The following is a 27,082-nucleotide window of genomic DNA, read 5'->3' on the forward strand; positions in this document are numbered from 1 at the left end:
GTTTAAAAAGCCAATAGAGTTTAAAAGGCGTAGATCTAAGACCGTAACGTCCTGGTTGCAGGTGAGCCGTAACGGCCGTGGGACGTTCATCATGGGACAGAGTCCGGAACTGGGTGGAGCCTGCTGTCGGGCGTCAGCGAGTGGACACCTGTACCCTCGAGAAACGCCCGACTGTGAGCGCACGCGCGTATTACTGCTATATATCACGTTATTGTCTTGGTGTGCGTTTGGAATTACCCAAGGCGCGCACACACAAGGCGGAACAGCTGCGGACCCGTTTTTCTCTGCCCCTCTCTGTCCACCAAGAAACCGCCCATATTCTTTGGCACATCTTCTAATCGCCACCTCGTACCGTTTGGTAGTTTAACAAGTGATCGCGTCCGGTCGAACACGTCTGCCGCCCACGATCGCGTTAGTTTCCATGTAAATCGCAGTCGTCAGACTGATCTAGCTGTCCGTTCTTAAGTTTTTTAAATATAAGTGTGTTACAATCGCAGTGCAAAATAAAACAATTTATGTTGCAAGATCAAATTCAAGTTTTTCCACGATTTCATATAACTAAAACAATTGATTAGGCAGACATATCAGGAAACGTCATTAAAATGACCAGATGATCATAAACATTTAAAAGGTTCGTTTATTATATTTTAGATATGGGTAAAAAAAAAAAATATATAAAAGTACCAGACTTGCCTAGCACGCGCGCCAGTGACCAGCACGTATCCGGAACGAATTTTCTTAAATGAAGTGAAAAATCCGCGCGGTTGCATCGGATAATATAATGATTTTATTTTATTATTAGTATTGAAAAGAGTTAAGTGCCATTCGAACTGTTGTATACGAATTAGAAAATAAACGTGCCACAATTTTCGAAACGTGTGTCAGGTACAATTCCATGAGATTTCCTTTGATCCGGTTCAAATATACTTTATTGAACGTTTATTCGTCAATAACCAATGGATACAATAAAAAAATGAAACGGATATAATGTAATTATGTTGTTTGGCTGACAGTAACGTTTTATATATTCTATACATTCTGTTTTATAGTTTTTCTCTCTACGTAACAATCCAAATGCCAATTATATGTCGAATCCTTTGACATAAAATAACTGTTGACGAATCATCGAGTAGTTGTGAAGTTAGTGGTAAAATAAAATGAGTGAAGACTGTAATAGATGAATTGTCGGTAAAAGACAAGGATTTTAAATTAATAGCTACCACTTTGAACACTCTTATATCAGAAGAAGTAATTAATTTCACGCGCTGTGTTGTTCTTTTATTTAATACTCAAGCATTGGTCCAAAGCAAAGAAACACACTTTTTTTCTTAATTTTAACTTTAGTATGTTATAATTATTTTTTCATTAATTTCATATTGACGTAATTGTATTCATTTAGCTTATTAAGTTGTAGAATTTTACTCAGTGCCAAAATTGTGAGTTTTCTTATGTTTTGTAATTAAGGCTTTTTTCAGAATCTTCATTTTTGCAGGAGCTATCTAAGCTCCGAAGTATTGATTGTATTGCCCATCGCTGGTCCTGATTTTATTATTACAGCGCATATATTTGTTTATAAACATTAAAATTTGTATATTTTACAATTTTACTAGTTACAAGAAAATTTTTAATTTTATTGATAGTTTCCATAAAATTGATAATTAATTAAAAAATTTAATCCAACCGATAATTATTATCAACATTATTATTATTGTTTAAAGGTTACAGGATAGTGTCTGGAAATATAGGCAGATTGCCTATATTTCAATTTGCTTGAGATAAAAATATAATGAGCTATTATAATTATTGTTTTAATAATTGATTTATTTTTCTTCTTTACATTTCATTCAATATCATATAAAATTGAATTATGTTATTATAAAAATAAAATGATTTTAAATTTCTAAAAAATCAATATTTTTAAGTGAAATAAATCGTTGGAATTCCATCAAATAAAAATAAATAATGCAGGTGAACAAGCCTCGGGGTCAAGAAAGTAATCGTCTTCTGAGCTGCATTTAATAATGTTATTAGGACGTTCTGATCAGTGTAATCCAATTTGTAAAATTTGATTCTTTACTTTTTTTTTGTACGTGCAAGGACCTTATCATGTTGGTGCACATTGTACTCACTTAAGATATTGAAGGGATTAACACTAAATATAAATGATTTGCACTTATTTCAATGCAGTTACTACCCAAAATTTAGCTAGTAAATTTAAGTGGAGAGTGTTTGGACACTGTAAAAATGAAAACATTTTATAATTATGATAAAAGAATCTGAATTAGCCAGTTTTTTTAAATAATCAGTTGTCTGTGTGGTTTTAGGCTTTTGTACTAGCTGAAGCAATAAAGTCAATTTGTTTTTGTCCTCTCATCATGGCCAACTCTACTTCAGTAACTAAGTGCACTGATTTCTCAGTATCAAGTTTATGTAGAGACATGAAAACGTCACCACCTGATCCAGCTATTATAATTGGAGGCACCGGCAATAACATGAAATTATCTCTACCTTTGACAGCTTGTTCACCATTTTCTACAAATTTAAATGGACCCACAGGTAAGATATTTAGATTTACTTTACTTTTCAGTGAGAGTTAAATAATATTTATATTTGTATAAAAAATATAGACTCATATATTTGATGGCGTTTACTGTGTTCTAACAACGATCCTAATAACATCATAATATTTATTATATATCTATAAATCTTTGATAACTATTTGTTCAGTAAATAATTTGCGTTACTTTTTAGCTTCGGTTTGCAGCTAGACTTAAAAAAAAAAAAACATTTGGGTCAGAAAGCATTTTTATCGAAAACAGTGGATATTTTAAAACGCTCACGGGCAATAGTCGAAATTATTCGACCTTCGCCAAAAAATTATATCACAATTTAACGAATTAGTACTTTTTTAAAGTTTAAGAATTAATGCTAACAATTAGGATTTATTTCTCACACAATTACTAACTTAATGCAAATATTAACATGATTAATAAATATACAGTAAAAATAAACGAAATATATTTTGTAATTATTTGTAGAATATTTAAAAAATGTTTACAATTGACTCATTTAACAGCAACGAACATTTTTAACATATATTTATATAATTATTTAAAAAAATATTTATTATTAATAATCATTATTAAATAACATTAATCATTATTATTAATTATTCAATAATTATTATTATCAATTATAATATTGTACTCTGCAAAAAATTTTAGACCAAATAAGTTTAGAGCCATTCTGCGTTTCTCTTGATTAAAATTTTCGGACGGTGGAAAATATTCCTTAAATAATGAATCGATTATACTCTCATAAAAATCATTCGATTTAATAAAATTTTCGATTTGTTCATTTTTTACCAAATCAGATGGATTTTTTTGTCTGTATATTTGAAAAATCGCTTTGTAAATGGTTTCATGTATGTCTTCAAAAAACTTTTTAGTTGCTTCTGGATTTAAATGTTTTTCAGTATCGTTATAATAATCTTTCAGACCAGGCAATAAATTAATTATATACGAATTATTTACCGAATTGATTTCAAAATTAGAATTTATTGTTATAATGGATTTTATCATTATGTCTACAAAATTTTTCGGTGATTCAAACTCACTCACTAACTTACCATATTGCCAGAATAAATACAAGTATTTCAATGCTCTGACTTGCATTAAAAAATTGTATATACTGTTTTGGGTTCTACTGGAATCACTATAGAGTTCAAAACCACTAGGAGTAATTATTCTTTCATTTTTTATGTTATCAATATTTCCAAATTTACTTGTTGAATTTATATATCGATTGGTTGTTAGAATAATACAAATGCACAATATTAATCTCATTTTAATTACTATGTATCACTATACTGTAATGAAAACTTATTTCAATGATCTCACAATATAGAAACACGTCACTTATATCAAAAGTTGATCACCTGTACAAATATATATTATATATATCTAAGCTTGGCTTCTAATTTAAACGATTATAATTTATTTAGTAAAAAAACTAAAATTAAAGATATATGTAAATCAAATAGTATCATTTTAGTATTTAAATAGTAAATATTCTACATAAACTGATTTATTATCCGCCACAGGGTTTTTATTCAAATAATATTTTATTAACCAAATACAAATCAATCGATAAAAATATCATATAATTATTTAGATTTTGTTCATTTTAGGTGAACAATTTTACTAGTTTTAACAAATATCATGAAATAGTTATATTAAAATATTAATATATAATACTTAGAGTTAAATTGAATGCATAAAAAAATGAATTAAATACAGAATATAAATTTGTAACTATTATTTAATTTTTCAAAAATGATAAATTATAGTTTTATACATAAGCGAAAATCAGCTGAGTACAATCATCCTAATAATTAAAAAAATTTAAGGACGTTAGCACAGTGAGGTCGTGGCATAGTTTAGATGTAGGATAGTTGGGACAAGTATAGATAATATCTGACAGTGATTAAAATTATTATCTTGTATTAATTAATGTAGGGTGGACATTTATAATAATAGAAATATTTGACCCTTACACTTACCTATTTAAAAATTTTTACCTAAAATATAATTTTAAATTAACACCGAATTTATTTAATTATTATATTAATTAATAATATAAATATAAATAAATAAATTTAAATTATAATATAAAATATACATAGCACTTTATTTTCGGAAATTTAAGTATTGTTGTTAAAAGTGTATTAATAATTTTTAATTTAACTTGTATGCAATTGTACGTACATTGTTTTTTAGAATTTCTATAATTAAATTATTTATACCATTTTGGTGAATTACTTAAACTTAATTGACATCAAGTGAATTAAATTAACAAACTATAAACGTATGTGTTAGTAATAAATTATTGTTACAAATAATTGTGGTACGTTCATCGAACATTACCTAAAGGGCCGTATATCTAAAACAATAGAATCGAATTGACGATTCAAAAAAGGCCACTAGGTCTTTTAGGCGAAGCATCCAGATGATCAATACTATTAAAGATCACGAATTGTATCTAGTTGAAGACATTGCCCTTAAAAATTGAAAAAATTTCCTCTTTCCCAGTATATTGGAAGTCTCCAAAAAAATTATAATTTTTAAAATCGGTAAATTATGACATATTTTTCTTAAGAGTGCCATACATTTTTGAAAATTGAACGAATCGAAATATAATTTTATTTTAAATAGAAACTTTAGGTATTTCCCTTTCATTTGATATAAATTTTTGAAAATCTCAGCCTTTACTTGACCTCAGGGGGTATTCAAAATAGTAGCTTTTTCACAAAATTTAATGTTTTCAACTTTTTAAATTGTTCCAAAAATACTGCGTCCTTTAAACATATGTTAAATTAAAGCTTATGTTACGCACTATAAATAAAAAAAAAAATTTGTGCCCGACAACTTATTTTCTACGAACAAAATCTGCCGTAGTTAAATACATGCTATTTATGTGTTAAAATTTTTGATTTTATATTTTCAATTTTAAATTGCTATAACGTTTTGAAAAATATATAGATCAACACAATTTTTTGTTTCTAAATACTTTATATTTAATTCTTTCATACGACATACTTTTTTTTAAATCGGATAATTATTCTTTATACAAGATGCGTTCAAAACTTCCAAAATACGTATAAAAACTATTTCCACTTAACTTTTGAAAATGTTCCAGAAATACTACGTCTTTTAAATATATGTGTAAATTAATTAATTTACGTACTATAAGTTAAAAAAATGAAATTTGTCCTAGTGATTTATCTTTTATGTGCAAATGCAGTCGAAGTTGAACAAAAAATAGGAGTTAATTTTGTTTTTGAAATAATTCATTAATTTCTTAAAATTAAACACTATCTACTGATTATTTTTTAAATAATTTTTATAGTTTTGGTCCACGTTAAAAGCATTTATTTTTATTTTTATTTCTTTCTAATAAAAAATTCATTTTATTTTTTAATTTTAAAATAGCTATTATTTAGTTTTTAGAAAAAATTTTATGACTTAATCAACTTTAGGATAAGTGTTTATTGAGTAACAGGCATTGAAATTCATTGAATGGTTATAAATACGGACAGAGTATACGTACACCAATATGAGCTGTACCCAATCGTGTTACATACCCCTTTATGTATTTAAATGCATGTAACTCAATGAAGACCTATTGTAAACCTATGAACTTATAAAAATTGTTTGCGAGACAATTAGAAAATAATTATTATTAATTTAAAGAAAAATTAAAAAGTTTTTTACAGTGAAAAAAAAATAACGCAAAATATTCAAAAAATATGTCAAAATCTGATGGGACATTCTGTATACTTTTAGGATTATATATAAAATATTTGTCATTTAATTATAAATACATAAGATGTCATTAGTTTTATTGAATACTCATTATATAACGTAAAGTTATTCTGAGCTTAGAGTAAACATAAAAAACTTCCATTAAATTCCATCAATGGACCAGTATTTTTCTATAAGATCTTGTTTTGTTGGTAGTCATTAAATTTATGTATAAGTTAATGGTTATTAATTAAATAGGGACGGGCAGTTAGACATTAGATTAGTGCAATTTTTTCATAACTCGATTATTATTTGAAAGGATCAATATAATTTTACCCAGTGTACAAATTAAACAACTTTATTAGTTAAATAAAATCATAAAAAAAACAATATTGTGTGATTTAAAGATTCATATAAAGCGGTATAATCTTTAACACTTGAAATGTTTTCAAGAAACATAAAGAACTGGTTTCGACGATAGGAACACCATATGTACGGAGATGTTGCTGTAGTCTTAGCTTAAAATACTTAATTATGTGCATCAAATTAAATTTGATTTGGACTTATGTTAATTATGTAGTGGAGTAATTATGTTATGTTTTATTAAATTTTCATCAAAGAATTTACAAACATGTGTTCTCGCTAAACCGTTCACAAATTATGCTTATTTAGTAGTTAAATGCTTAAGTAATTTAAATAATATCGATATATAACAGCATTTTTCAAATTTACCTAATTTAATCATTATGCTAAAATTAATTACACGACAATAAGTATATCTCGACTCGACGTAATTTAGCGTCTTTAATTCAATTAGATATTTTTATTTATACTATTCAATTGATTACAATTGAGTAATAAAAAATAAGTATATTACATTGATTGTAATAACTCTATCATTGACATGACGACAGTGCAACTTAAATAGTTACAAATATCAATACAATAAAGAACTTATTTTTACAAATATTTATTAAAATACATATTTTCTAGTTCATTTAAAATATTGGTAATTTTCTGAATATTTTCTTAATCGCGTCCGAGAATAATCAATATTTTATTGTGCATCGGAGTTATTGTCATACAATCCATCAACACTTTTTAACAGGCCAAGTACGTCGTAACAATTGCGTTGTTTCAAATTTGTTCATTACAATCAATAGGCGATAAGAGCGATTAATTCGTATTGATCTCGTGTTGATCTTTCCAAACCGTAAATCAACACATAATGTATTCTAAAAAGGCTTTTCCCGGCTTTGTATGGACGAGACTGGCCGTAGGCGCCACCGTCTGGTGTTACGTTGTTTTAAGATCCTAAAAGCAGATACGGCACAAAAGCGTTGACACGTCGGGCNATTCTAAAAAGGCTTTTCCCGGCTTTGTATGGACGAGACTGGCCGTAGGCGCCACCGTCTGGTGTTACGTTGTTTTAAGATCCCAAAAGCAGATACGGCACAAAAGCGTTGACACGTCGGTGGTGTACACCACCGACTGCCGCGCAACAGCTCAAAACGAATAATAATAGACTTATTCACAAACACGGTGAGAAATGTTTTAGCGGCGGACACGTATAACTAATAACTATAGTGGTTTTATTGGAGTGTCCGTAGACGGCAATAGTTGTACACGGAAACGATTTGGCCAAGAACAGACTGCGGTAAGACAATGGCGGTGCTGAAAAACGCAAACAAGTCATCGAGTCGACATGGACGAGCTACGCGCACAATAGGAGTCGGCGTTTTATTACAACGTCGTGTGCGAGTATCAATACCGAAGTTTGAAATCGATTAACCTCTTCAAAGTAAACGATCGTTGTGACGGACAGTCACGACGCGACGATGACGAATATGTTAGAACGAACAAGTCGTGAGCACGTCTGGCCAGCACCAAGTGATTCTTTGCGTCTACAATAATAATCTCGTCTAATTATTATTATATTGTGTACGCGCCGGTCACTGGAATTGTCAAACGCAACACGTTAAACGAGCGCATGAGCTGGCGGAATAATAAACGGGCACGGAGTTATTTATCGGCGGCCGTCTCTTACGGCCCAAGTCGTCTTGGAAAATTGGCTCGGAGAACCGCGTCCACGATTTATTGTATCGTGTACACGATGATATATGGCAAAAAAGAAATTCAGAGGCACAACACGGTACGCCCTAATGGCCAATAAAATAATCGACCGGTACGTCCGTTCTAGATGGTGTTTTGACATTGTTACACTCGCAGCGACGCCGGCCAACTACCACTCCTCCGGCGTCTTCTCGCATGTGCCCACGGGGTGGGGAACAGGTTAAATAAAAACGGCCGCATACCTGTACAACGCGTTGCGACGGTGTCAATGAAATTTGTAGGCGACAACTGGTCTTGTCAGATAATCCGGCAAACTACAGCCCCTTTGTGTCTCTCCCGTCCGCCGGTTGTACGACGCTGCGGTGAGTGCGCTGTTTACCGCCGCGTTTAATTTATTACCGTGTTCCGTACAATCTAGTTAATGTTTGTTTTAATTCAACTTGTACGCTTCTTCTCCCTTCGCGTACACACTTGCTACGTAATTGTTTATATATATATATATATATAAAATTGTTGATTTAAATAGTTGAAAAGAATCTGTGACATCGAAACCGACTCAATTAAATTATATAAAAGTTTTATTTTATTTTTAAATTAACCCATCAGCGTGTCGTCTTTTGCACCACCTCAGCGCCCCTACTCTGCGGGCAGCAGTCGGACCTGGTTATTATAGTATTCAGTGAGTGGTTAGGTGACTGTCGTAGCGACACAAGTATACAGAGACAAGTCTATGTTAACACCTACGTAAAACATTTATCATATAAAAAAATGTAGAAATTTGTACTGCCATTGTTCTTTCTCGCTACAATTCAGTTTAATTTTTCTTTTAATTTCCATTAATCCATTATGCTTGCGGATTTTCTTAATATAATTCTGTCGGATGAATTAAAAAACCAAATGTGTTTTCAATTAAATAATAATCCAACAATTGTGGGTCATGAAAATAATTTTTCTCATTGTCTATAAAATTTAATATTAGTATATAATTTTTAAAACATTGTTTTAATCTAACTATATTTAACATAATGTTGTTGAAAAATAAAATCATTTTGTTGATTTTCTAATATTTTATCTTAAACCCCGCGAGCATATTTAACACGTTGTATTAAGTTCAATACTACTATAATAGTTTCAGAATAAAACAAGTTTATAGATATTATATTTTAAATAATTAAGCATTCAAGTGTTAATAGATTTTAAACAAAACTAAAAATCAAAAACGTTGTGCAGCAAAACATTAAATACAAATAATCTAACTATTTTTATCGTATGTTAATTGAGTTGCACGAATGAGATCGAAATCGTGTACCTATTTGAACACAAAAAACTAACTTTGCCAAAAAATAAATATAGAATGCACTTTAAGTTAGGAAAACTTATCCCATTATTTGTAATCATTAAGCTTTGCCTTTCAGTCTCTTCGCTTCTGTCTAAGTATTATTTTACATATTTTTTATACATCTCAACAATAGTATTTAGACACACACACACATATATATATATATATATATACAGTGACTTAAAATATAAAAATATGTTTGCGATTAATATTGACCAAAGCAGTAGCAGGCCGTATCGAGAGGCAACGGTTCTAAGACAAAAAATTGTGGCGACTCTGCTCGGTCTAAAAAAATAAACTAACCACTCTTCAGTTGGACAATGTTTTAATTACCCAAGATTACCCACGTGTTATCCATCTACTGTACGCCAGAAATGATAAAAATATGTGTTTTTATTATTATCTAAACTGTTTTTATAACTCACTATATTACAAGAGTAGACTACTATTAGTTCTATTGGACGGTTTGGACAGTTTTTACTGCTAGTGGTTGTAACTTCTTTTTAAATAAAAATATAGAAAATAAGATGTCAGTAAAAACGGACACTAAAACAGAATAAAATTCTGTTCAAATAATTTATGAATGTTTTCAAATGAAAATCACATAAAAGCGATAACGTGTTAATGTTATTGAACATTTCGGTTAAAAGCAAATTCGTTAATAAGACGCAAGACCGGTTTTTTCCGTAGACATTAAAATAATTTATTGTTGAAAATGAAAATAATTTGTACGTAATAATTACACAAATCAGTGTTTGATAAATTATTTTCTCTGTTATTATTATTACGCCATATATTTATATAAAAAAAAAATTGTTTATCGTTAGTAAAACTCTTTAAAATTAAAATTTAATATTTTGTAAGATAATTTAACCAATAAGAATTATAAAAAATTTGATCAAATTATCATTCGCTGGTATTTAAAATTTACATGATTTTTCCTATTTTGTAGAAATTAAAACAAACTACTAATTGATAAAACCGATCAACTTATGCAGCTTTGAGATTTCTCGCTTTCATGAGTTGTAAAATTTAAAGAGACGTGAGCTTTGTCGAATCATTTCGATCAATGTTCTATTAGCTTTTTTAAGCTTCGGAACAACCTAAACCGTAGACAAGTTGAACGCCACATTTTTGCTCAACACTTAAATAAACATGGTATTCATAAAACATTAACTAGTACTAGTCTAAGGAGGTCCTCATAGCTCTATCTTTAAATGTCCTCTAGTTTTGACATAAATATATTGACGTTTTACATTTAGGTTTTTTACGTTTAGTTCCATCTATTAGTGAAGTATCAATTTATTCATCTATTTAAGAGCTTTTTATAAATAAAATATTTCTATAAGGTAGAAAATGTTGATTTGCACCCTTCACGCATGCAAATAAAATGTTAAAATTGGATAGATATTACATTTTACCATTCGTGGCCAATGGTGATTATACCCTCTTGTCCAGGGTAACCCCCATATCTTTTCGACCCCCATATAGTTTATGAATACATTGTTTCCAATTCTCTGAAAATATTATGCATATTTTATTAGTTGTACTTTGTACATGTCGAAACTTACCCTTACCTATATACTTGGGTTCCGTGCTGCATGCAAATAACGTGCGTTCCGTCGCATGTCAAGTGACAAGCATATTTATTATTCAATAGACCTATGGCTACTGCTCGTGGCTCCGCCCCTCAAAAGACATGCTCGCGTTACATTAATTAGAGGTCTTCCGGTATAACTCGATAAAAAATTCACACAAGACTCAAACAGGGCGAATCGCATGTAACATTGATCCAAATGTCATTAATTCGCTTTAATTTTTTGTATTTTTAGATTGCGTTCCAATCATATTTTTTGTTATTTGATTGTAATGAGAAATCATTTGACAAAATCCACTTTTTAGTTTTTTTTTCTCACACGGTGGGTTGTTAAAAACTTTCGGTTAAGTATTTATTGGGTTACAATCATATTAATACATCGAGTGAGTATGTAGAGCTGGTGGGTACAGCTCGTACTGTTAAATGAGTACTCCGCCCACGCAAAATACCCACTCTGTGTTCTGAATGCTAGTAACTCAATAAGTACTTATCCTAAATTCAACCCATCGATGTGTTCACGAGAAAAGGATTAACAAATTGATATTTTCAAATTTTGAAACACAATTTTTCTTTGATAAATGTATTATTTAAATGTTTTCATATGATAATTAAAACATTGTATGGTAGCAAATTAAAAGCAAGATTGAATTATCAACCGTAAATTTGTGGACATAAAACAAAGTTGAAAGTAAATGTAAAAATGAAATATCATTCATCATAATTATATTATTGCTATCATTACAAATATTTTATGTTGCTTATTAGTTCTATTTATTATATTTAGTCGAGTTCATATAATATCCGATAAAAAAAATTTGACATAAATTTTAATTATTTCGATGTAGATGGTAGAGGGAGAGAAATTCAAATTATTGACAGATAATTGATTTAAAATAAGAATACCTAACTAATATTATGACTAGATCTAGACATATAGTTTAGTTCGATATTTTATAGATCAATTGATGATCTGGATAAAAGTATCATAATTACATCTATATGAATTAAAATGAGCGGGTTAAAGTTATTTTACTACATTTTAATTTCGACACAGTTCTAAATGGGCTATTAAAAGGTGAATTTCCTGTGTTCTGGAATTAACCTACTGTGAACTATTCAGCAACGTGTCCCTTATAATTTTGGGATAGATTCAGTCGCATCCGCCGTAATTTAATCTTTTAACGGCGTAATAAAATAATTTAATGTCATTGTAATACTGTTACTATCAAGTTCACCGATTGTCCGTTTTAGACGTGGATAAGATTCCTGCTGTGTGTGAAATCTTCTACTTCCTCGCACGGATTTCACTCGACAATCCGACGAACCCTGCGGTGCTCGCCTCCGTTCAACCCCAAACCACACTCCGTGGAGAAGTCTGTACATTTTCCCTTTATAAATACATTTTATTAAATGAAATTTAACCTAACGTCGTAAGTATTCTATGGGTTTTTGGGAAGTGTCGTAATTTGTATAATTTCCGTTTTGAAGAATTGAATACCGCCAATATTAATATTAATAAATAATATGTATTGTGAATGATAATATTTTTTTGTAGAACAAAATTACTAAACCAAAACAATTGAAATTAAAACATTTCTTTTAAAAGTACTGTATATTAATATGTTGTTCAACATTTAAAAATTAACAATCAAAAGTCACTTTATCCCTCCAGTGTCAACATTGATGACAAGAAAAAATAAATAAGTCGACGAAAATCAACAAAAGTTTTATAATGCATTATATTAATCATACTACTTATATAACCGATTTAAAATGATTTCCAACTAGTTAACCTTCTAAATTAAGCGTGTTTTTCTTACCTCGAAATCCGTCAGACTAAAAACACCGACTACCAACCATAGTGTCTCTCAGAATTCACATTGTATAAGTTTAACTGTATTTTGACCTTTTTTTTTGTTGATTTAAATACACATATAAACACCGGTACATACTAACTTTTAATTTGTAATCCAAAAAGCGGTGGTAACAACAGAAATATTATACCACAACAAATAATNTTGTTCAACATTTAAAAATTAACAATCAAAAGTCACTTTATCCCTCCAGTGTCAACATTGATGACAAGAAAAAATAAATAAGTCGACGAAAATCAACAAAAGTTTTATAATGTATTATATTAATCATACTACTTATATAACCGATTTAAAATGATTTCCAACTAGTTAACCTTCTAAATTAAGCGTGTTTTTCTTACCTCGAAATCCGTCAGACTAAAAACACCGACTACCAACCATAGTGTCTCTCAGAATTCACATTGTATAAGTTTAACTGTATTTTGACCTTTTTTTTTGTTGATTTAAATACACATATAAACACCGGTACATACTAACTTTTAATTTGTAATCCAAAAAGCGGTGGTAACAACAGAAATATTATACCACAACAAATAATCAACAGTTGTCAAGCATTTGATGTTTTAGCCTTGTTATGTCTTATCGAATTGAAAATATATCTATATAATTTGATTATATTTTTACAACCTGAGTACTAAAAGTCCACGTCTTTTACAAACCGGTTTATTATAATTCATTTTATATAAATAATTAAAATATAAATAAAGAAGTTCCACTCCAAGAAAAGGTTCACTTTTTATTCAATGTTTTTCTAGAAACTTTAAACTAAAGTTATGTTTTTATGCTAACTTGTGTTTTACTTGACAATTTATACATTGATTATGTCACTTTATTTAGCTAGAATATTTTATAGAAAAATTCGCAATTTAATTGTCATTCTGTAGGATAAATATCGCAGTCGTTATTTTGCATAGGAAGTTATACAGCGGTGTATTCCTTTGTACAAGAAGAAATATCTTTGAACGGATAGCAATTGAAATTGACTCGTGAAAAATAAACTACTCGTAACTATTAACATGTTCTATATGACAAAAAAAAAAACCAAAAAATTGTATAAAGAATAATAGTAACGAAGTATTCACAAGTGTCCTGAAAAACGGTCATCGGAGCATAATATTATTGGTCAAGCGTATTAATTTTCTGGGCGGATGGAGGCGGACGTTTGTACGCACATATTCCTACACACATAGTTCACGATAAAGAATACTTATTTACGTTTTATAGCAATCATGATGGGACGAATTTCTGAGTAAATTAACGATGATGAATGAAAATAACGAACCATATCTTTTTAGACGGGATCCGCATATTTAGTCTATTATGAGTAGTGTTTTTTTTACCGTTGGTGTTCGTCGTATTATAATACATTAGATAATACGAAACCCGATTAGCTTATGTATAGATCCACAAATAAATACCATTAATATACTTGTACACTTACGTTGAAATGTTCGACAAACCGTATTTTTTATCTATTATTATATTAGCTTATTATTACGGACACTTTTGGCGTGGCAGCGCATATACATATTTTGTTACCCACGGACTCTGCCATTATGATAAATACCAAATCGAATGGTCGATCGTCTGTAAAAAATATATATATTATTTATAGTTTTCACGTGCATATATACGGACGGGTTAGGAGAAAATGTACACTTGCACGGTGTTTTTTCTTCTTCGGGAAATCTGTAATTGAGCCGGCAGTCCGCATTGATCATCATGCGCGATCGCTGCCGTTTTTCTCATCAACTTGCGCGACAGGCTAAATCCTCAAAATTGCTTCGGTCTATCTCAAAAAAAAAAAATAATAATAACAACAATAACGATTGTAGTAAAATAATCGAACTAGTCTGTGTATCTGTAACGCATTGGCCACAAAAATATATAAACGGTCCTATTCTGCTCCATAATTTGTGCCATGGGCGTTATTTTTTGTATTGTTATTAGGTACTCGGGTAAACGGTCATTGTTAGTGTTGTATGAGAATACTGTGCGATTCCCAACAATCGCGCAATAATATGATTGACGAAAATATGTGAATTCGTTATTTAGAAAACGTTTACGGCATGTGAACCATACGAATGTGAAACGTTTTTCTGCTGTAGCCAATGTACGACTCGAGCATAAATTATTTATTACTATGTATTTATGTATGCTATTGTTGTGTGAGCCATTTTATTGTTTACTGTGTTGGCAAGGCAATTTGCGGAGATGATATGAAAAGAGATACAAGGCTCGAAAAGGTTTTCTGTATGTGCAGCAATTGTCGTCGGGTTACTTTCAAAATTGTTTATTTTGTTTTGTCAATCACCATTTACCCGTTTAGTTTCTTAAAAAAGGTGTTTTTTAACGATTACTTGAATTATGCACTGTTATCATTGTTTTCTTAAAACAGTTTAAAATATAATTATGCACAAATCCGACTTAAAGTTGTATTTGTTGTCCTTAGCATCAATAACGACCACTGGCCGATCGTCTTCGATGTCATCGTCGTCACCGCCGTCACCGTCACCAGCTACACTTAGAGAACTTTATGCGATGGCGGCCAATCAACAACACCAACAGCAGTCCCGTCTACTTGAACTATCTAACAGATACCATAGGTATCCAGAGATAGCCCATCACGTTTTCAATCAACAAGGAGCTGTCACTAAACTTCTCGGTAAGCACAATTCACAATACGCGTACACTTGAGTTATACGATACATATAAATGTGATAATCTTTATGACGAGCACATGTTAATGATGATGTTTTCAAAGAGCACATACTCACGAGTAACCAATGCAACGTGAGCGCTCTCAAAAATTTAACAACTTAAGTATTAACACTACAATACCATTGCGTACACATTTATCGTTGGTTTCAAAAACTATCCCAAGCAAATTGTTCTTCCGCTATTAGTAAATTATTACTAATAGATACGTTTAAAATGTTTACTTTATTATTAAAAATAATTTACATGAATATTTATTATCATAGCTGTCTGACTTTCTTTAAGTCGAAAGTATATTTAATATTAAAAACAGCTCATTAAAATCTATTTGTTTAAAACGATTTTAAATGTCATGAATAAACTGTGCAAAATTATCCTCCTGGATAGCTTTGTAGTATTGCTTAATTATTTTTATTGTTTTTAAAAGAATAAACAACCTGCTCTCGTGTAACAATAGTCAAAAGTATTATTATATACTTTTTTTTATTTTGTGCTTACTCCAGAGCAGTTAATCGTTTTTGTTCAATTTTCTTATTCGTTGATATGAACTAAGTGAACGAGTACCCACCATGATTATACTAATTTATTCTACATAAAAATATATCATTCCACATAGTTCATATGGTTTAGTTTTGAAATCATTATGAAACGTAATAATAGTATAATGGAAACGTGTATACAACAATTGAAATAAATATAATTAAGGATGTGGTTGATTATTTTTCGAACTAACTAGGTTGATGTGTTTAAATAAGCTTATTTGTTAGTCAAAAATAACCTTGTAAAATATTCATATTTGTTACGTGAAGTTATATAAAGTTATCTTTTACATAAACGTAATTCTATTCGGTTATAATTTTGCCAAATACCAACAAGTATTGCAATCTCAGTTTAATTACTAACGCTTCAATGGTGACCGTATAATATAAAATTGATACAGCACGGTCTCCAACTATACGATCCAAGTTAAACATTTTAATGAAACAATTTAATGATGGTTAAAATAAGTTCATCCGTAGGGTATTTTCGTGTATCTAGTGGTGAATTAAGAAGGGTGTCGCCTTTCGAGATATTTAAAAATTATGATGTTCCTCTCTCATAATAACAATATTTCTCAACAAGAGGGAACTAAATATAACCCTAAAATCGTTATTGCATTTGACTATGTGATTTCATGGATTATTCAGTAGTTGACATTTCGATAAATAAAACTGGTAAAGTTGGGTAGGTATATATAATACATGGGGGGGGGGGGGTTATATGCACAATTCCACTACATTATTTTAAATATAATTTGATTGCAAAAAAAATCTGATAAGCCTCTACCTACACCATTGACTAAATGTAAATAATAAATATTATTTATAAATTATACTTTAATAAAATATATCATACTATACTGTAATATACTTTTAAAAAATTATTTTTAAGTAATTTTTTTATAAAAAGTTACATTATTTTAGTTTGAAGAAATATTTAAAAGACTTGTACTATAATCTACTGTTTTTTTATTGAAAATTGAAACACTAAATACATTTTTAAACGATGTCATCACATTTAACGCTCACAGTAATAGTATTATTGTTATATAGACCCCGCAAGTATTTTAATATGATATATTATTGAATTTGCATTGCGAAGTATTACCATTGTAATAACGACACTAGTTGCATTGACTATTTCTATTGTGTTATCTCAACATTATGATGATATTATTATTATTATTAAATTGTTATTATAAACTTGGGCATGTTGGCGGGCGCATATTATTGGTTAGGTATCCACTTTGTTACGCTGTTGGGCGCACATGACTCTCGGCCAACGAATGTTGGACAGAATGGTTAGCAGTATATAATAAATATCAACTCTTCAGGCTCATCGAAATCATGAAATGAATCTAAGTGATGAAAATTTTTTAAGAAAACTTTTCGTTTAAAGTGATTTATAAAAACTAAAATGACACAACAATTTTTAATTGCTCTTGCGAAAAACTAATGGTATTTTCCCCTTGTGTAGTATAAGACATTATTGTTTAAAATCTATACATTAAACTAATTAATGCAATAAAACTAATCAATTAAAAGTATTGTTATAATTATGCAAGGAAGTTAATTTGATTTTATTAATTAAGAAAAATTTTATACTGGAAATTATTTTTTGTAAAACAAACAATAGTTTTGTCTTTATAAATTTAATACATTACTATGTAAAACATTTTTAATTCATCTAATTTAATTTAGTTGGTAAGTTCCATCATAGTTTTAATGGATTTTAAATTACATAATTTATATAAGTTGCATAATTACACGTAGAATTGGATTGGCCAACTCGCTAAAAACTTATTAACAATAGGATTATAGAAAAATAACATTTTCAAATGCAATGTCTTTTCGTGTCCAATAAATTAGTCATTAACTCTAAAAAAAAATCATCAAAATATTTCATAACTTCTATACTTAACCACCTAGCTTGTTACACGTCTGCCGTTATTTTTTGGGTAGATGCAAAATGAAAAAAAAAAACAATACCAGAAGTCGTTTGGAACAGATTACGGAGGACAGGTGGAAGTGTTTAGTCCATTCTAAAAAAATTAATGCAGTGGCTATTAGCCCGGTCGTTGCAAATAAAACAATAATAATATATTTTGGATTGTCTTTAATTTTTTTTTTTTTTGTTGCTTATTTTAAGTTGATAATAGTATAGTGTATAAGTTTTTTTACGATTAAAATAACAAAACGTATATGCCTTGGGTTATATGTATACTTGTTCATATTTTTTTCATATCAAATAATTGTATTTTATTATGTAAATTCCGTTGAATAGCGACAGCCATCTGTCGGCGGCGTTTAAATGCAGAGTTCCGGAACAGAATGTTAAATAAAAAAAATCTTTCATAAGAAACAAAACATAAATGTATACCGGTAACTATATATGTGACTGATAGAAGGATGTATTCGAATCGTGTTACATGTACTAAACGGCATAATTGTTAGTACAATGTTAATAGGAAATAATTACTAATTGTTTAAAGTTTTTTATTAACCGGTCAACAATTAAAAATATGAATGTATTAAAAATTGTACTTCCTTTTCATGAAAAAGTCGTAACGGTTTGATGAATAAGGTTAGATACATAGCGCTAATTGAGGGGGACTTGGAGGGGTTTAACTTCTTTATTGTTCAAATTAGCCACTACAAAAATGTGTATTATACCAAAAACTTTTAAAACCTTTCAACGATTATTGGTTTTAAGTTTTAGAAATAAAAAATATATACTATTAATATTTATTATTAAATGACTTTTTTTTTTTTAATTGAAAGAAATCGAGTTCAAAGTTTTTTTTTCAAAGCATTCTAATGATCTAATTTATTTATTATACTATCAAGAAAAATTGTGTAATATTAAAATAGTTGATGTGTTAAGTATATTGATTTTTTATATAGTTATAGATTTTTTGAAACCAAAATGACATGTGTAGAGGTGAACCTCTCGAGTCTGTTTTATAATACATTTCTAGTTCTTCCAATTTAAATTTATGCTTATAATTTGAAAATTATTTTTAAACACTTTTTGTAATTTGAAAATTTTTTAAACGAAAGTATTGTTCTGAAGTTATCACATACTAATGAGATAACTATGTGACTTAAATATAAAAATATAAAAAAACCACAGTACAGTTGGTATTCGGCATATTGCGGTTCTGATCGAAAATGTTTTGAAGCGAATCTGTAGTTTACATATTTAAAAAAAAAATTGTTTTTTTACTTTGGTAGCCAATTACAAGTAGTAAGTCGTTAGATTCATATTTTACACATTAATTACATGCCATAACCTTTATTTTAATATGGTTTAAAAAGAAACGGGTATTCTGAAATTGGTTGAAAGTTAAAAAGAACCTATTAACTTATTATGTAAGTACAGTGTCTATATTTTTTAAACATGTACTTTGATGAAATGAGATTTAATATAAAAACATCACGCGAATCTTATGCAAATTAAACAAATACATCTTTGCTAATCATTTCGACATCATAAAACGTTCAACTTCAGTTACAATAAATTTCTAACAATTTTGTTTCGTGGGATTTCGCAGCAACTATTATAGTCAATATAATATATACTGTTATGTTTCAATTGGAGAACGGAGAGTCTCGTAAAACAAACAGTTATTTCAATAAATGAGATGATTACTTAAAATTGATCACCTTATATGTAAACATAAATGTTATCTGTAGAAAAACACTATAGTTGTTCACATGCAATATATCCATGAAACGGATGTTCCCGACATATGATGTGTTTTGTTTTTATTATGGTCAACTTGTCCTTTGACTCTAATGAGACAATCGGTAGCCGTCATTAAAATAGAAGGGTTCCTTACACACGTTTAAAAGATACACATATTATATGAAAGTCATAATGAATAAGGAGACCATTATTATGTGTATATAGGACCACATGGTACCATTGTGATGTCCGGAGAGATGACCTCCTATTGAATAAATATTGACTGCCGTCGCTTATTAAGTTTCACATTTAAATATAGCGCTCCCGCACAGGCGCATACGGATTACCGTAGGAATATGTGTGCGGTAACAATGTAATATTATTATGTATATTACACACTATGCATTGATCGTCCCTTCCAGGTGTTGCTGTTGTTTTTTCAATGGACACAAGCGGTCAACATAAAAATGAAAAAATTGTTGCGGTAATACGATACATCCAACGAAGTCGTTAATCCATTATTTATGATTTTTTCTTTTCTTCAATTATTCATAGTGTATAATAATATTTATCGTAAGACAAAAGGCACTCGACATGTGAAACCTGTTCGCATGTGCTTCTGTACCACCCATAACACAGGCGCTTCTTGTTACTTGAACTGACATCAGTGCAGCAATAAGTCAATACTTAAATTATTCTTACTGTCCTCTTGTATATCATACCGATCTTTGCAGAGATGGTGATAATCCAGACTCAAAAATTTAATAATTGGTATTCTGATAGGGTTTTTTTTGTATACTCATTTATAAATTAATAATATAAGCGAAAGTTTTTGTCACTAGTTACCAAGTCCATACACTACGACATTTATTTCTTCTACATTTGAAATCCCACCCCATCGTGATCTTTTTCTTTAGCTAATATCATAGTATCAGATGAGTGAAATGTCGCCGTACACATGCGTAAATGACGGCGCATTCCGATATAGGACAATTTTATAAATATATATGTTTTTGTTGCTAATTTTGGCGGCATAAGTGAATAAAATAATAATAATGGGCCCGTATCATTATTCTAAAAATTGCCATGCATTCATATAAAACGCGTAATTATAATGACGATAAGAATTCATGAATCCGTTAAATCCAATTCAAATGATATGAGAATAGACGACAGTGCAGTTTTTCTTTTGTTATCAAGTCCATTGTCGATATATCACTTAGTAATACATATTGAAGTTGTAATCGTTACAACTAGTTGTTAGTATTTCAAAATTACCAGAAAATAATTATTTAAAAATAGAATGTTATTAGTGATAATCTTTATAACGCCCAATCACTAATGAAGATGATTGAAGATGTTTATGTCGATTCTTTATCAAAGCCACCATAAATCATCTAATAGTGAGTATAACTTTGTAATAATTTTGGAAAAACTTCTCAAATTAAAATTAAGCTTCCCAAAATTCAGAAAATGCTTAATAATGCAGTATAAAATAAATTAATAAACAGATTTATACATCTATGTATATTTAAATATTATTACACTAGTCGACTATGATCTTAGAAGCTTGTAAACTAGATCAATAATTAATATTTTAAAAGTTTCGTAAATAAATTTTCAAGCGTATCTTTATATTGATTAGTTCGTGTGAGTAAGTTTTCCTTTAATTTTTGAACTCAATTAACTGTTGGCCACAATACAAATAGCATAACTTTGTGTGTCACCGTGCATACGAAATTTGTTGTTAAAAATGACCAGCTGATCCATTCGAGTAATCGAATTTTTTAGTATTGATTGAAAGTGTTTTTTTTTGTTTTTAATTCAAAATAGGTCCACGTCTAACCACCGCCCCCCACTGTAAGAGTGGCAGTGTTTTTATCATTGCAATTAGCACGTAGCTACGAACATTTTTAATCCCCACAATTCCTTGCTAAATTATGGGATTTGAAAGTCACGCCCAAAATAACCATGATATTCCTGTCAAAATTTGTGGAAAGTCCATGTCGTTCAAAAAACAAGAGTGTCAACTGTCTGATCCAATCGGTGGTGGCGACAATAAAAGAAACATCGACAACCGGTCGGACTCGCCGGGCACGACCACCGAGAGCTCGGATCAAGGGATAGTAATGGATGATGAGCTCAGTGACAAGCTTTACTTAACTAATAAGCTTCTTGCACATAGTAATCAGAAAATGGAACGAAGGACCGTATATGGCGACTGGTTGGATTCGGACGATGACGATAAATGCTCGACTAAGCTACGCGACGGCCGAGAGTCTTGTAGGACTCCCGCCACTACCAAAATCAACTTAAGAGAGAACCCCGCAGAATGTTTCAATGACTTGGACGAAGCTGTTACATACAATACAGATGTCACTAATCGAACATTAATAGATAGACAAACCACTGCCGTCTCCGATGTCTCAAGCAGCATAGTCAATTATTCGAAACCTACCTTTGAAAAAGAACATAATCAATCAGCGTTGAGAACAAATTTGCAAAGTTTGCAATTATCATTGACGGACGATGACATCAAGAAACTGCCCGTTGTTGCCCCCAAACGTAAGAAGTGTAAGAAGAAACGGAAACCGCAGCGTAAAGTCTTCGATGTGAAAGATGCTGCGAAATCACTTGCTGCGTCCAAAAACAAAATTAATGCGCAACGCATCCGAAATGTGTATATGTCGTATGTCGCCCGACCCAATCAAACACATCGATGCAATATGTCCTATAAATGTGCAGAATTTGAGCAAAGTCGTCAAAAGGCGTCTTCATTCATCAATCGAAACATGAGGAACATGGAAATCGTAAGAGCTAACAGTATAATCGCTAATAAGATACTGAACGCTAAGACGACCATACCAAAACCCATCAGGAAATTTTGATAGCCACATCGTGTGGCTGTACTGATGATAAGCGGGAAGCAATGATTTTATTAAATATTTGTGATAATCGAAAAATACATTATACAGATTTTTAAATAGCACTCTGATCGGGTTTTTGCGGAGACTTTTTATCAAACTTTCTCGGTTTTTGTACGACAATTCAATTAATTAAAATATTTTTAACTTCAAAAGTAACATTATATTTCCTTAAATATTAAATAAGCTAATCCCATAATAGAATTATAGTATTTAATTATTTAAAGGCTCTTTTAACAAAAAAACACTTTTTCATAGAATTTCTTTTGCCGATTAACTTAAAATTGATCGTTTATAAATGTTTTTATTCAGTTACAAATTTTTTTGTTAATGAAATAAATTAAACCAATATAGCCGGAACCTATTTGATATAAAAATACACACAAATTTTTTTAAGCTCGTGTGCCATTCAAATGATAGTCAGGTTTACCTATTTATTTATAAGTAGGCGATATAAATTAACTGGTAAATATATTTCTACGAAAATCTCAAGCTACCTAAATGTACTCAAGAGAATATATTTTATGAATAATTTTTAAATAATTTACATTAACAATGTAAGCATTTACAAGTTTGTGTTCGTGCAGTTTATTATTTGTACACAAAGGTACGCTAAAGGTCCGTCTTCGCTATACGAATACTTATTATATTATCGTACAATGTGCATAATTATCATGGCAGTGTTAGAGCCGTTGTAGTCGGGTTGTGTAGTAATCAATGAGAGAGCTAAACGCATACATAGCACGGAATAATATCATTATCAAAGGTATCTGATGAATAATTACTGCCACTGACCGCGATGGAGGCGCACAGGAAAAGGCCGGGCCGACAAACCGCAAAGCAACGACAGTTAGCACGACAACGGCGAACCGTCGCCATGGACACGTGTAAATAACAATAATATACACCAGTCCACTCAGGTCGCCTCGAATACAATGCGTAGGATTATTTTTTATGCGCGTAAAAAAAATATTAATATAGCCATACACGCCAGTCAGGCGGCCTCTGTATGGCTGCCCCTTCTGAATTGCCTATAGTGGACAGTGGTGGTTATTATAATAAAATACGACTGTACGCAATACACTTAAATAGAATTACGTGTAATTATATTTTGAGGTCGCTTTTGAACAACAAATAGTTTAAACAAGGCACTTTTAAATGTCATTATGTTGATTAAGCTTTTATTGTTGAGTTTTTTTTACTGAGTTGTTTCCGCAATGGTTAAATAAATTTAATAAACGGAAACTCTTAGGATTGGTTCGTGAAAAACGTGAAAAATAAAATAATTGGACTCTATTAAATTTTTAATGTTCAGGAAACAAATTGAATTATTTTTTTCTATTCTATAACAAGTCATTGGTTGACTTTAATTTGATAAATCCGTCAATAGAAAGTACATGACATCATTAGAAGCATTATCCAGGTGTGCTCTGGAGATCGGTCATTGGCGCGCAGAGATTGTTATACCGTAACAACGATTTTGTAATTGCCGTGAACAATTGTAATAAAAAAATGTATTTACGGGCTTAAAAAGTGACCACGGTAGGTAGAAAATCGTATTACATTATTGTTATTATTGACAACTTAATTGAAGTTCAAAAATGGTATTTTTCGTGTAAAATCTAAAATTTCGATTTGCGAAAAACTGATGAAAGTCTGGATTTCTTTAATAGTCTGAACTGAACAACAGTTTGTCTACAGTAGCAGTAATATCCCCCCTGGTATTAATTGTTTTTTGAATCAATGGTACTGTACAAATTTTGATAAAGTAATGATAGTAGTTTTTAATATTGATACTTATTCAATAGCAATAGTATCAATTTATTACAATCATAAGGTATTTTAAATATATTTAACAAACTTTTATAATTTTAATTATTAAAATAAAAATCGAATACGATGTTGTACATTATTGTAACATTATTTGACTACAAAATTTGCAACGACTACAATATTTATACATTTTATGATTCGTCCTTTTGCTATTGGACGACTCATATGCATATTACCAGACATAGTAATTAAATTGAAAAAAATAAAGCGCCGGATTAGAAATCTGTATGCTTAAAGCAATTAATAAATACACCTTCAAGGCGAAACAATGCAGTTTAATACACGTGTCGACAATGTGTCAAATAATTCTATTTTGCTTTTTGGTCAATGGTATTACATCAATAATTACGGTAGCTGTTGGTTGCAGACGGTATAGAATTTCTTGTTTAACATAACCCAAAGACAACAGCGTGGTCCGGTTTTTAACACGGTTATTCGACTTTGATGTTTTCCCTAGTGTTAAAAATTATTCATTCATGTTGTATGTGTTTATACCAAAATGTTTAACATAAGCACAATGTAAATTTATCGGTTTTTTTTATGTTCACAGGAACTTTGAGACCGCCTGGGTTGATCGGTGGAAGCAAACCCAAAGTGGCCACGCCAGCAGTGGTGTCAAAAATTGAGTTCTATAAACGAGAGAACCCAACCATTTTCGCTTGGGAAATACGAGAAAAGCTCATATCTGAAGGTAAACATATTTGACATTTATTAAGTACTAAACTCGCTTGCTATTGCCAAACGCGTCACACGCAATAGTCGTTGTCGCCAGTTCAGGAAGCCTTAAAGTGTACAAAAACAGACATAAACTTACACACCACTAATTTCTACGCGGTCTTGATTCAATTAACACCTTCAATACAAATAACATCTAAAATTAAAAGTGTCGCCATCAAATATACTCCAATCGGTCCAAGGACATTATTTGCTTGAGTGTATTTTATTGTAAAACCGGTAATTGATAATTTTTTAATTTTCCATTTGCTCTTAACAAAACCGTCGGTAAACAAAACCGAGCGATCATCGCTCAGTCGACTAGACAAAACGAATGGAAACCCTTCAAGTGATGGGCACAATATCCGTTTACTAAACTAGTCAACGCTAATCCGTGAGAATACTAATTCATACGCAGTACAACTCGCATATCCGAATTCGATACTTCCTTCGGTCTGCTTTATCATTCACAAATTGCCCATAGACACGATGAGTTTGTGTTTGAGTCTTTTACACACATGACACCGATCGTGTGAAAGTTTCCCCTTCTTTTCGAAAATTCAATCTCCAAACTTTGTCAGATTGGGAAATCGTATGCAATCAAAATAAATAACTAGTTGTAAATGGTTATTCGAGTGTACGACCTCCGGCACAGTTGAAGTGGTCGTTATTATTGTGACACCCATTGGATAGTTTTTTTCTATTTCTCTTAAACGACACAGCACAGACGCAGGCTCGTAATTAAATTGGTCATGGGGACCACCGCATTCGTAGACACAAATATTATTTACTATTGTGTTGCGAGTGGTAATTCGGCGTGGGCTTGAATCTTCCCCTCGGTCCTTTCTTCTGGAGCGACTCACTCGCACTCTTATACCTACATGGACACCTATCGCCATCACTGGTATGTTCCATCAGAACGTCCACAGCCGTCACCGGTGTCATTCATACGAATGTACATATCGGTGCTAGTGACGATGATAATAATGGTAATAACAGCTCTTTATTATATTGTTATCGTGACGATTGTCAAACGGACACCGTGTGTATAACAACGGGTAACGAATCTTTACCTTTTCTACATTACCAATTACCCGTGATGAAAGGATTATACGCGCAGAGGACAATTCCGCCGTGTGAACCGTGTACAATAAATAAATTATTATTATCATTTTCATTATTATTATTAGATTGCGCCGTGCCGTCTTCGGTACGGTCGAATAATAAAATATACAATCACATATAAAATAGTTCCGACGGTTCTTCGTCTTGCCATTGTTAAATTCCCAGTAAATTACCCTAAACAGAGAATATTCCAAACGCGTAAAAAAATGCACACATATTTCCCCGGCCATCTGTAACTAAGCGGTGCACGGCCAACGGTACTTGCAATAAATGGTCTATTTATGTAAATAACTTCTAACTGTACCGGCTACCGATTACCTGACCTTTAAATACGTGTATTGAGAATGTTTTGCACA

General features: G+C 30.7%; 1 protein-coding gene across 3 annotated transcripts in view; it reads left to right on the forward strand.

Moving 5' to 3' along the window:
• Positions 1-318: 318 nt before the first annotated feature.
• LOC126899237 (paired box protein Pax-6-like) overlaps positions 319-27,082 on the forward strand; it is a 40,446-nt gene continuing 13,682 nt past the window's right edge. For all 3 annotated transcript variants that reach the window (XM_050673855.1, XM_050673854.1, XM_050673853.1), the window contains exons 1-4: positions 319-631; positions 2,325-2,556; positions 15,638-15,850; positions 25,438-25,578. In XM_050673855.1, coding sequence (XP_050529812.1) covers positions 2,376-2,556; positions 15,638-15,850; positions 25,438-25,578 — 535 coding nt within the window. In that variant the 5' untranslated portion in view covers positions 319-631; positions 2,325-2,375. The remainder of the gene's footprint in view (positions 632-2,324; positions 2,557-15,637; positions 15,851-25,437; positions 25,579-27,082) is intronic.

The sequence above is a fragment of the Daktulosphaira vitifoliae genome, unplaced genomic scaffold, assembly GCF_025091365.1.
Source record: "Daktulosphaira vitifoliae isolate Bord-2020 unplaced genomic scaffold, ASM2509136v1 Scaffold_2, whole genome shotgun sequence".
In the NCBI taxonomy this organism is placed as follows: Eukaryota; Metazoa; Arthropoda; class Insecta; order Hemiptera; family Phylloxeridae; genus Daktulosphaira; species Daktulosphaira vitifoliae.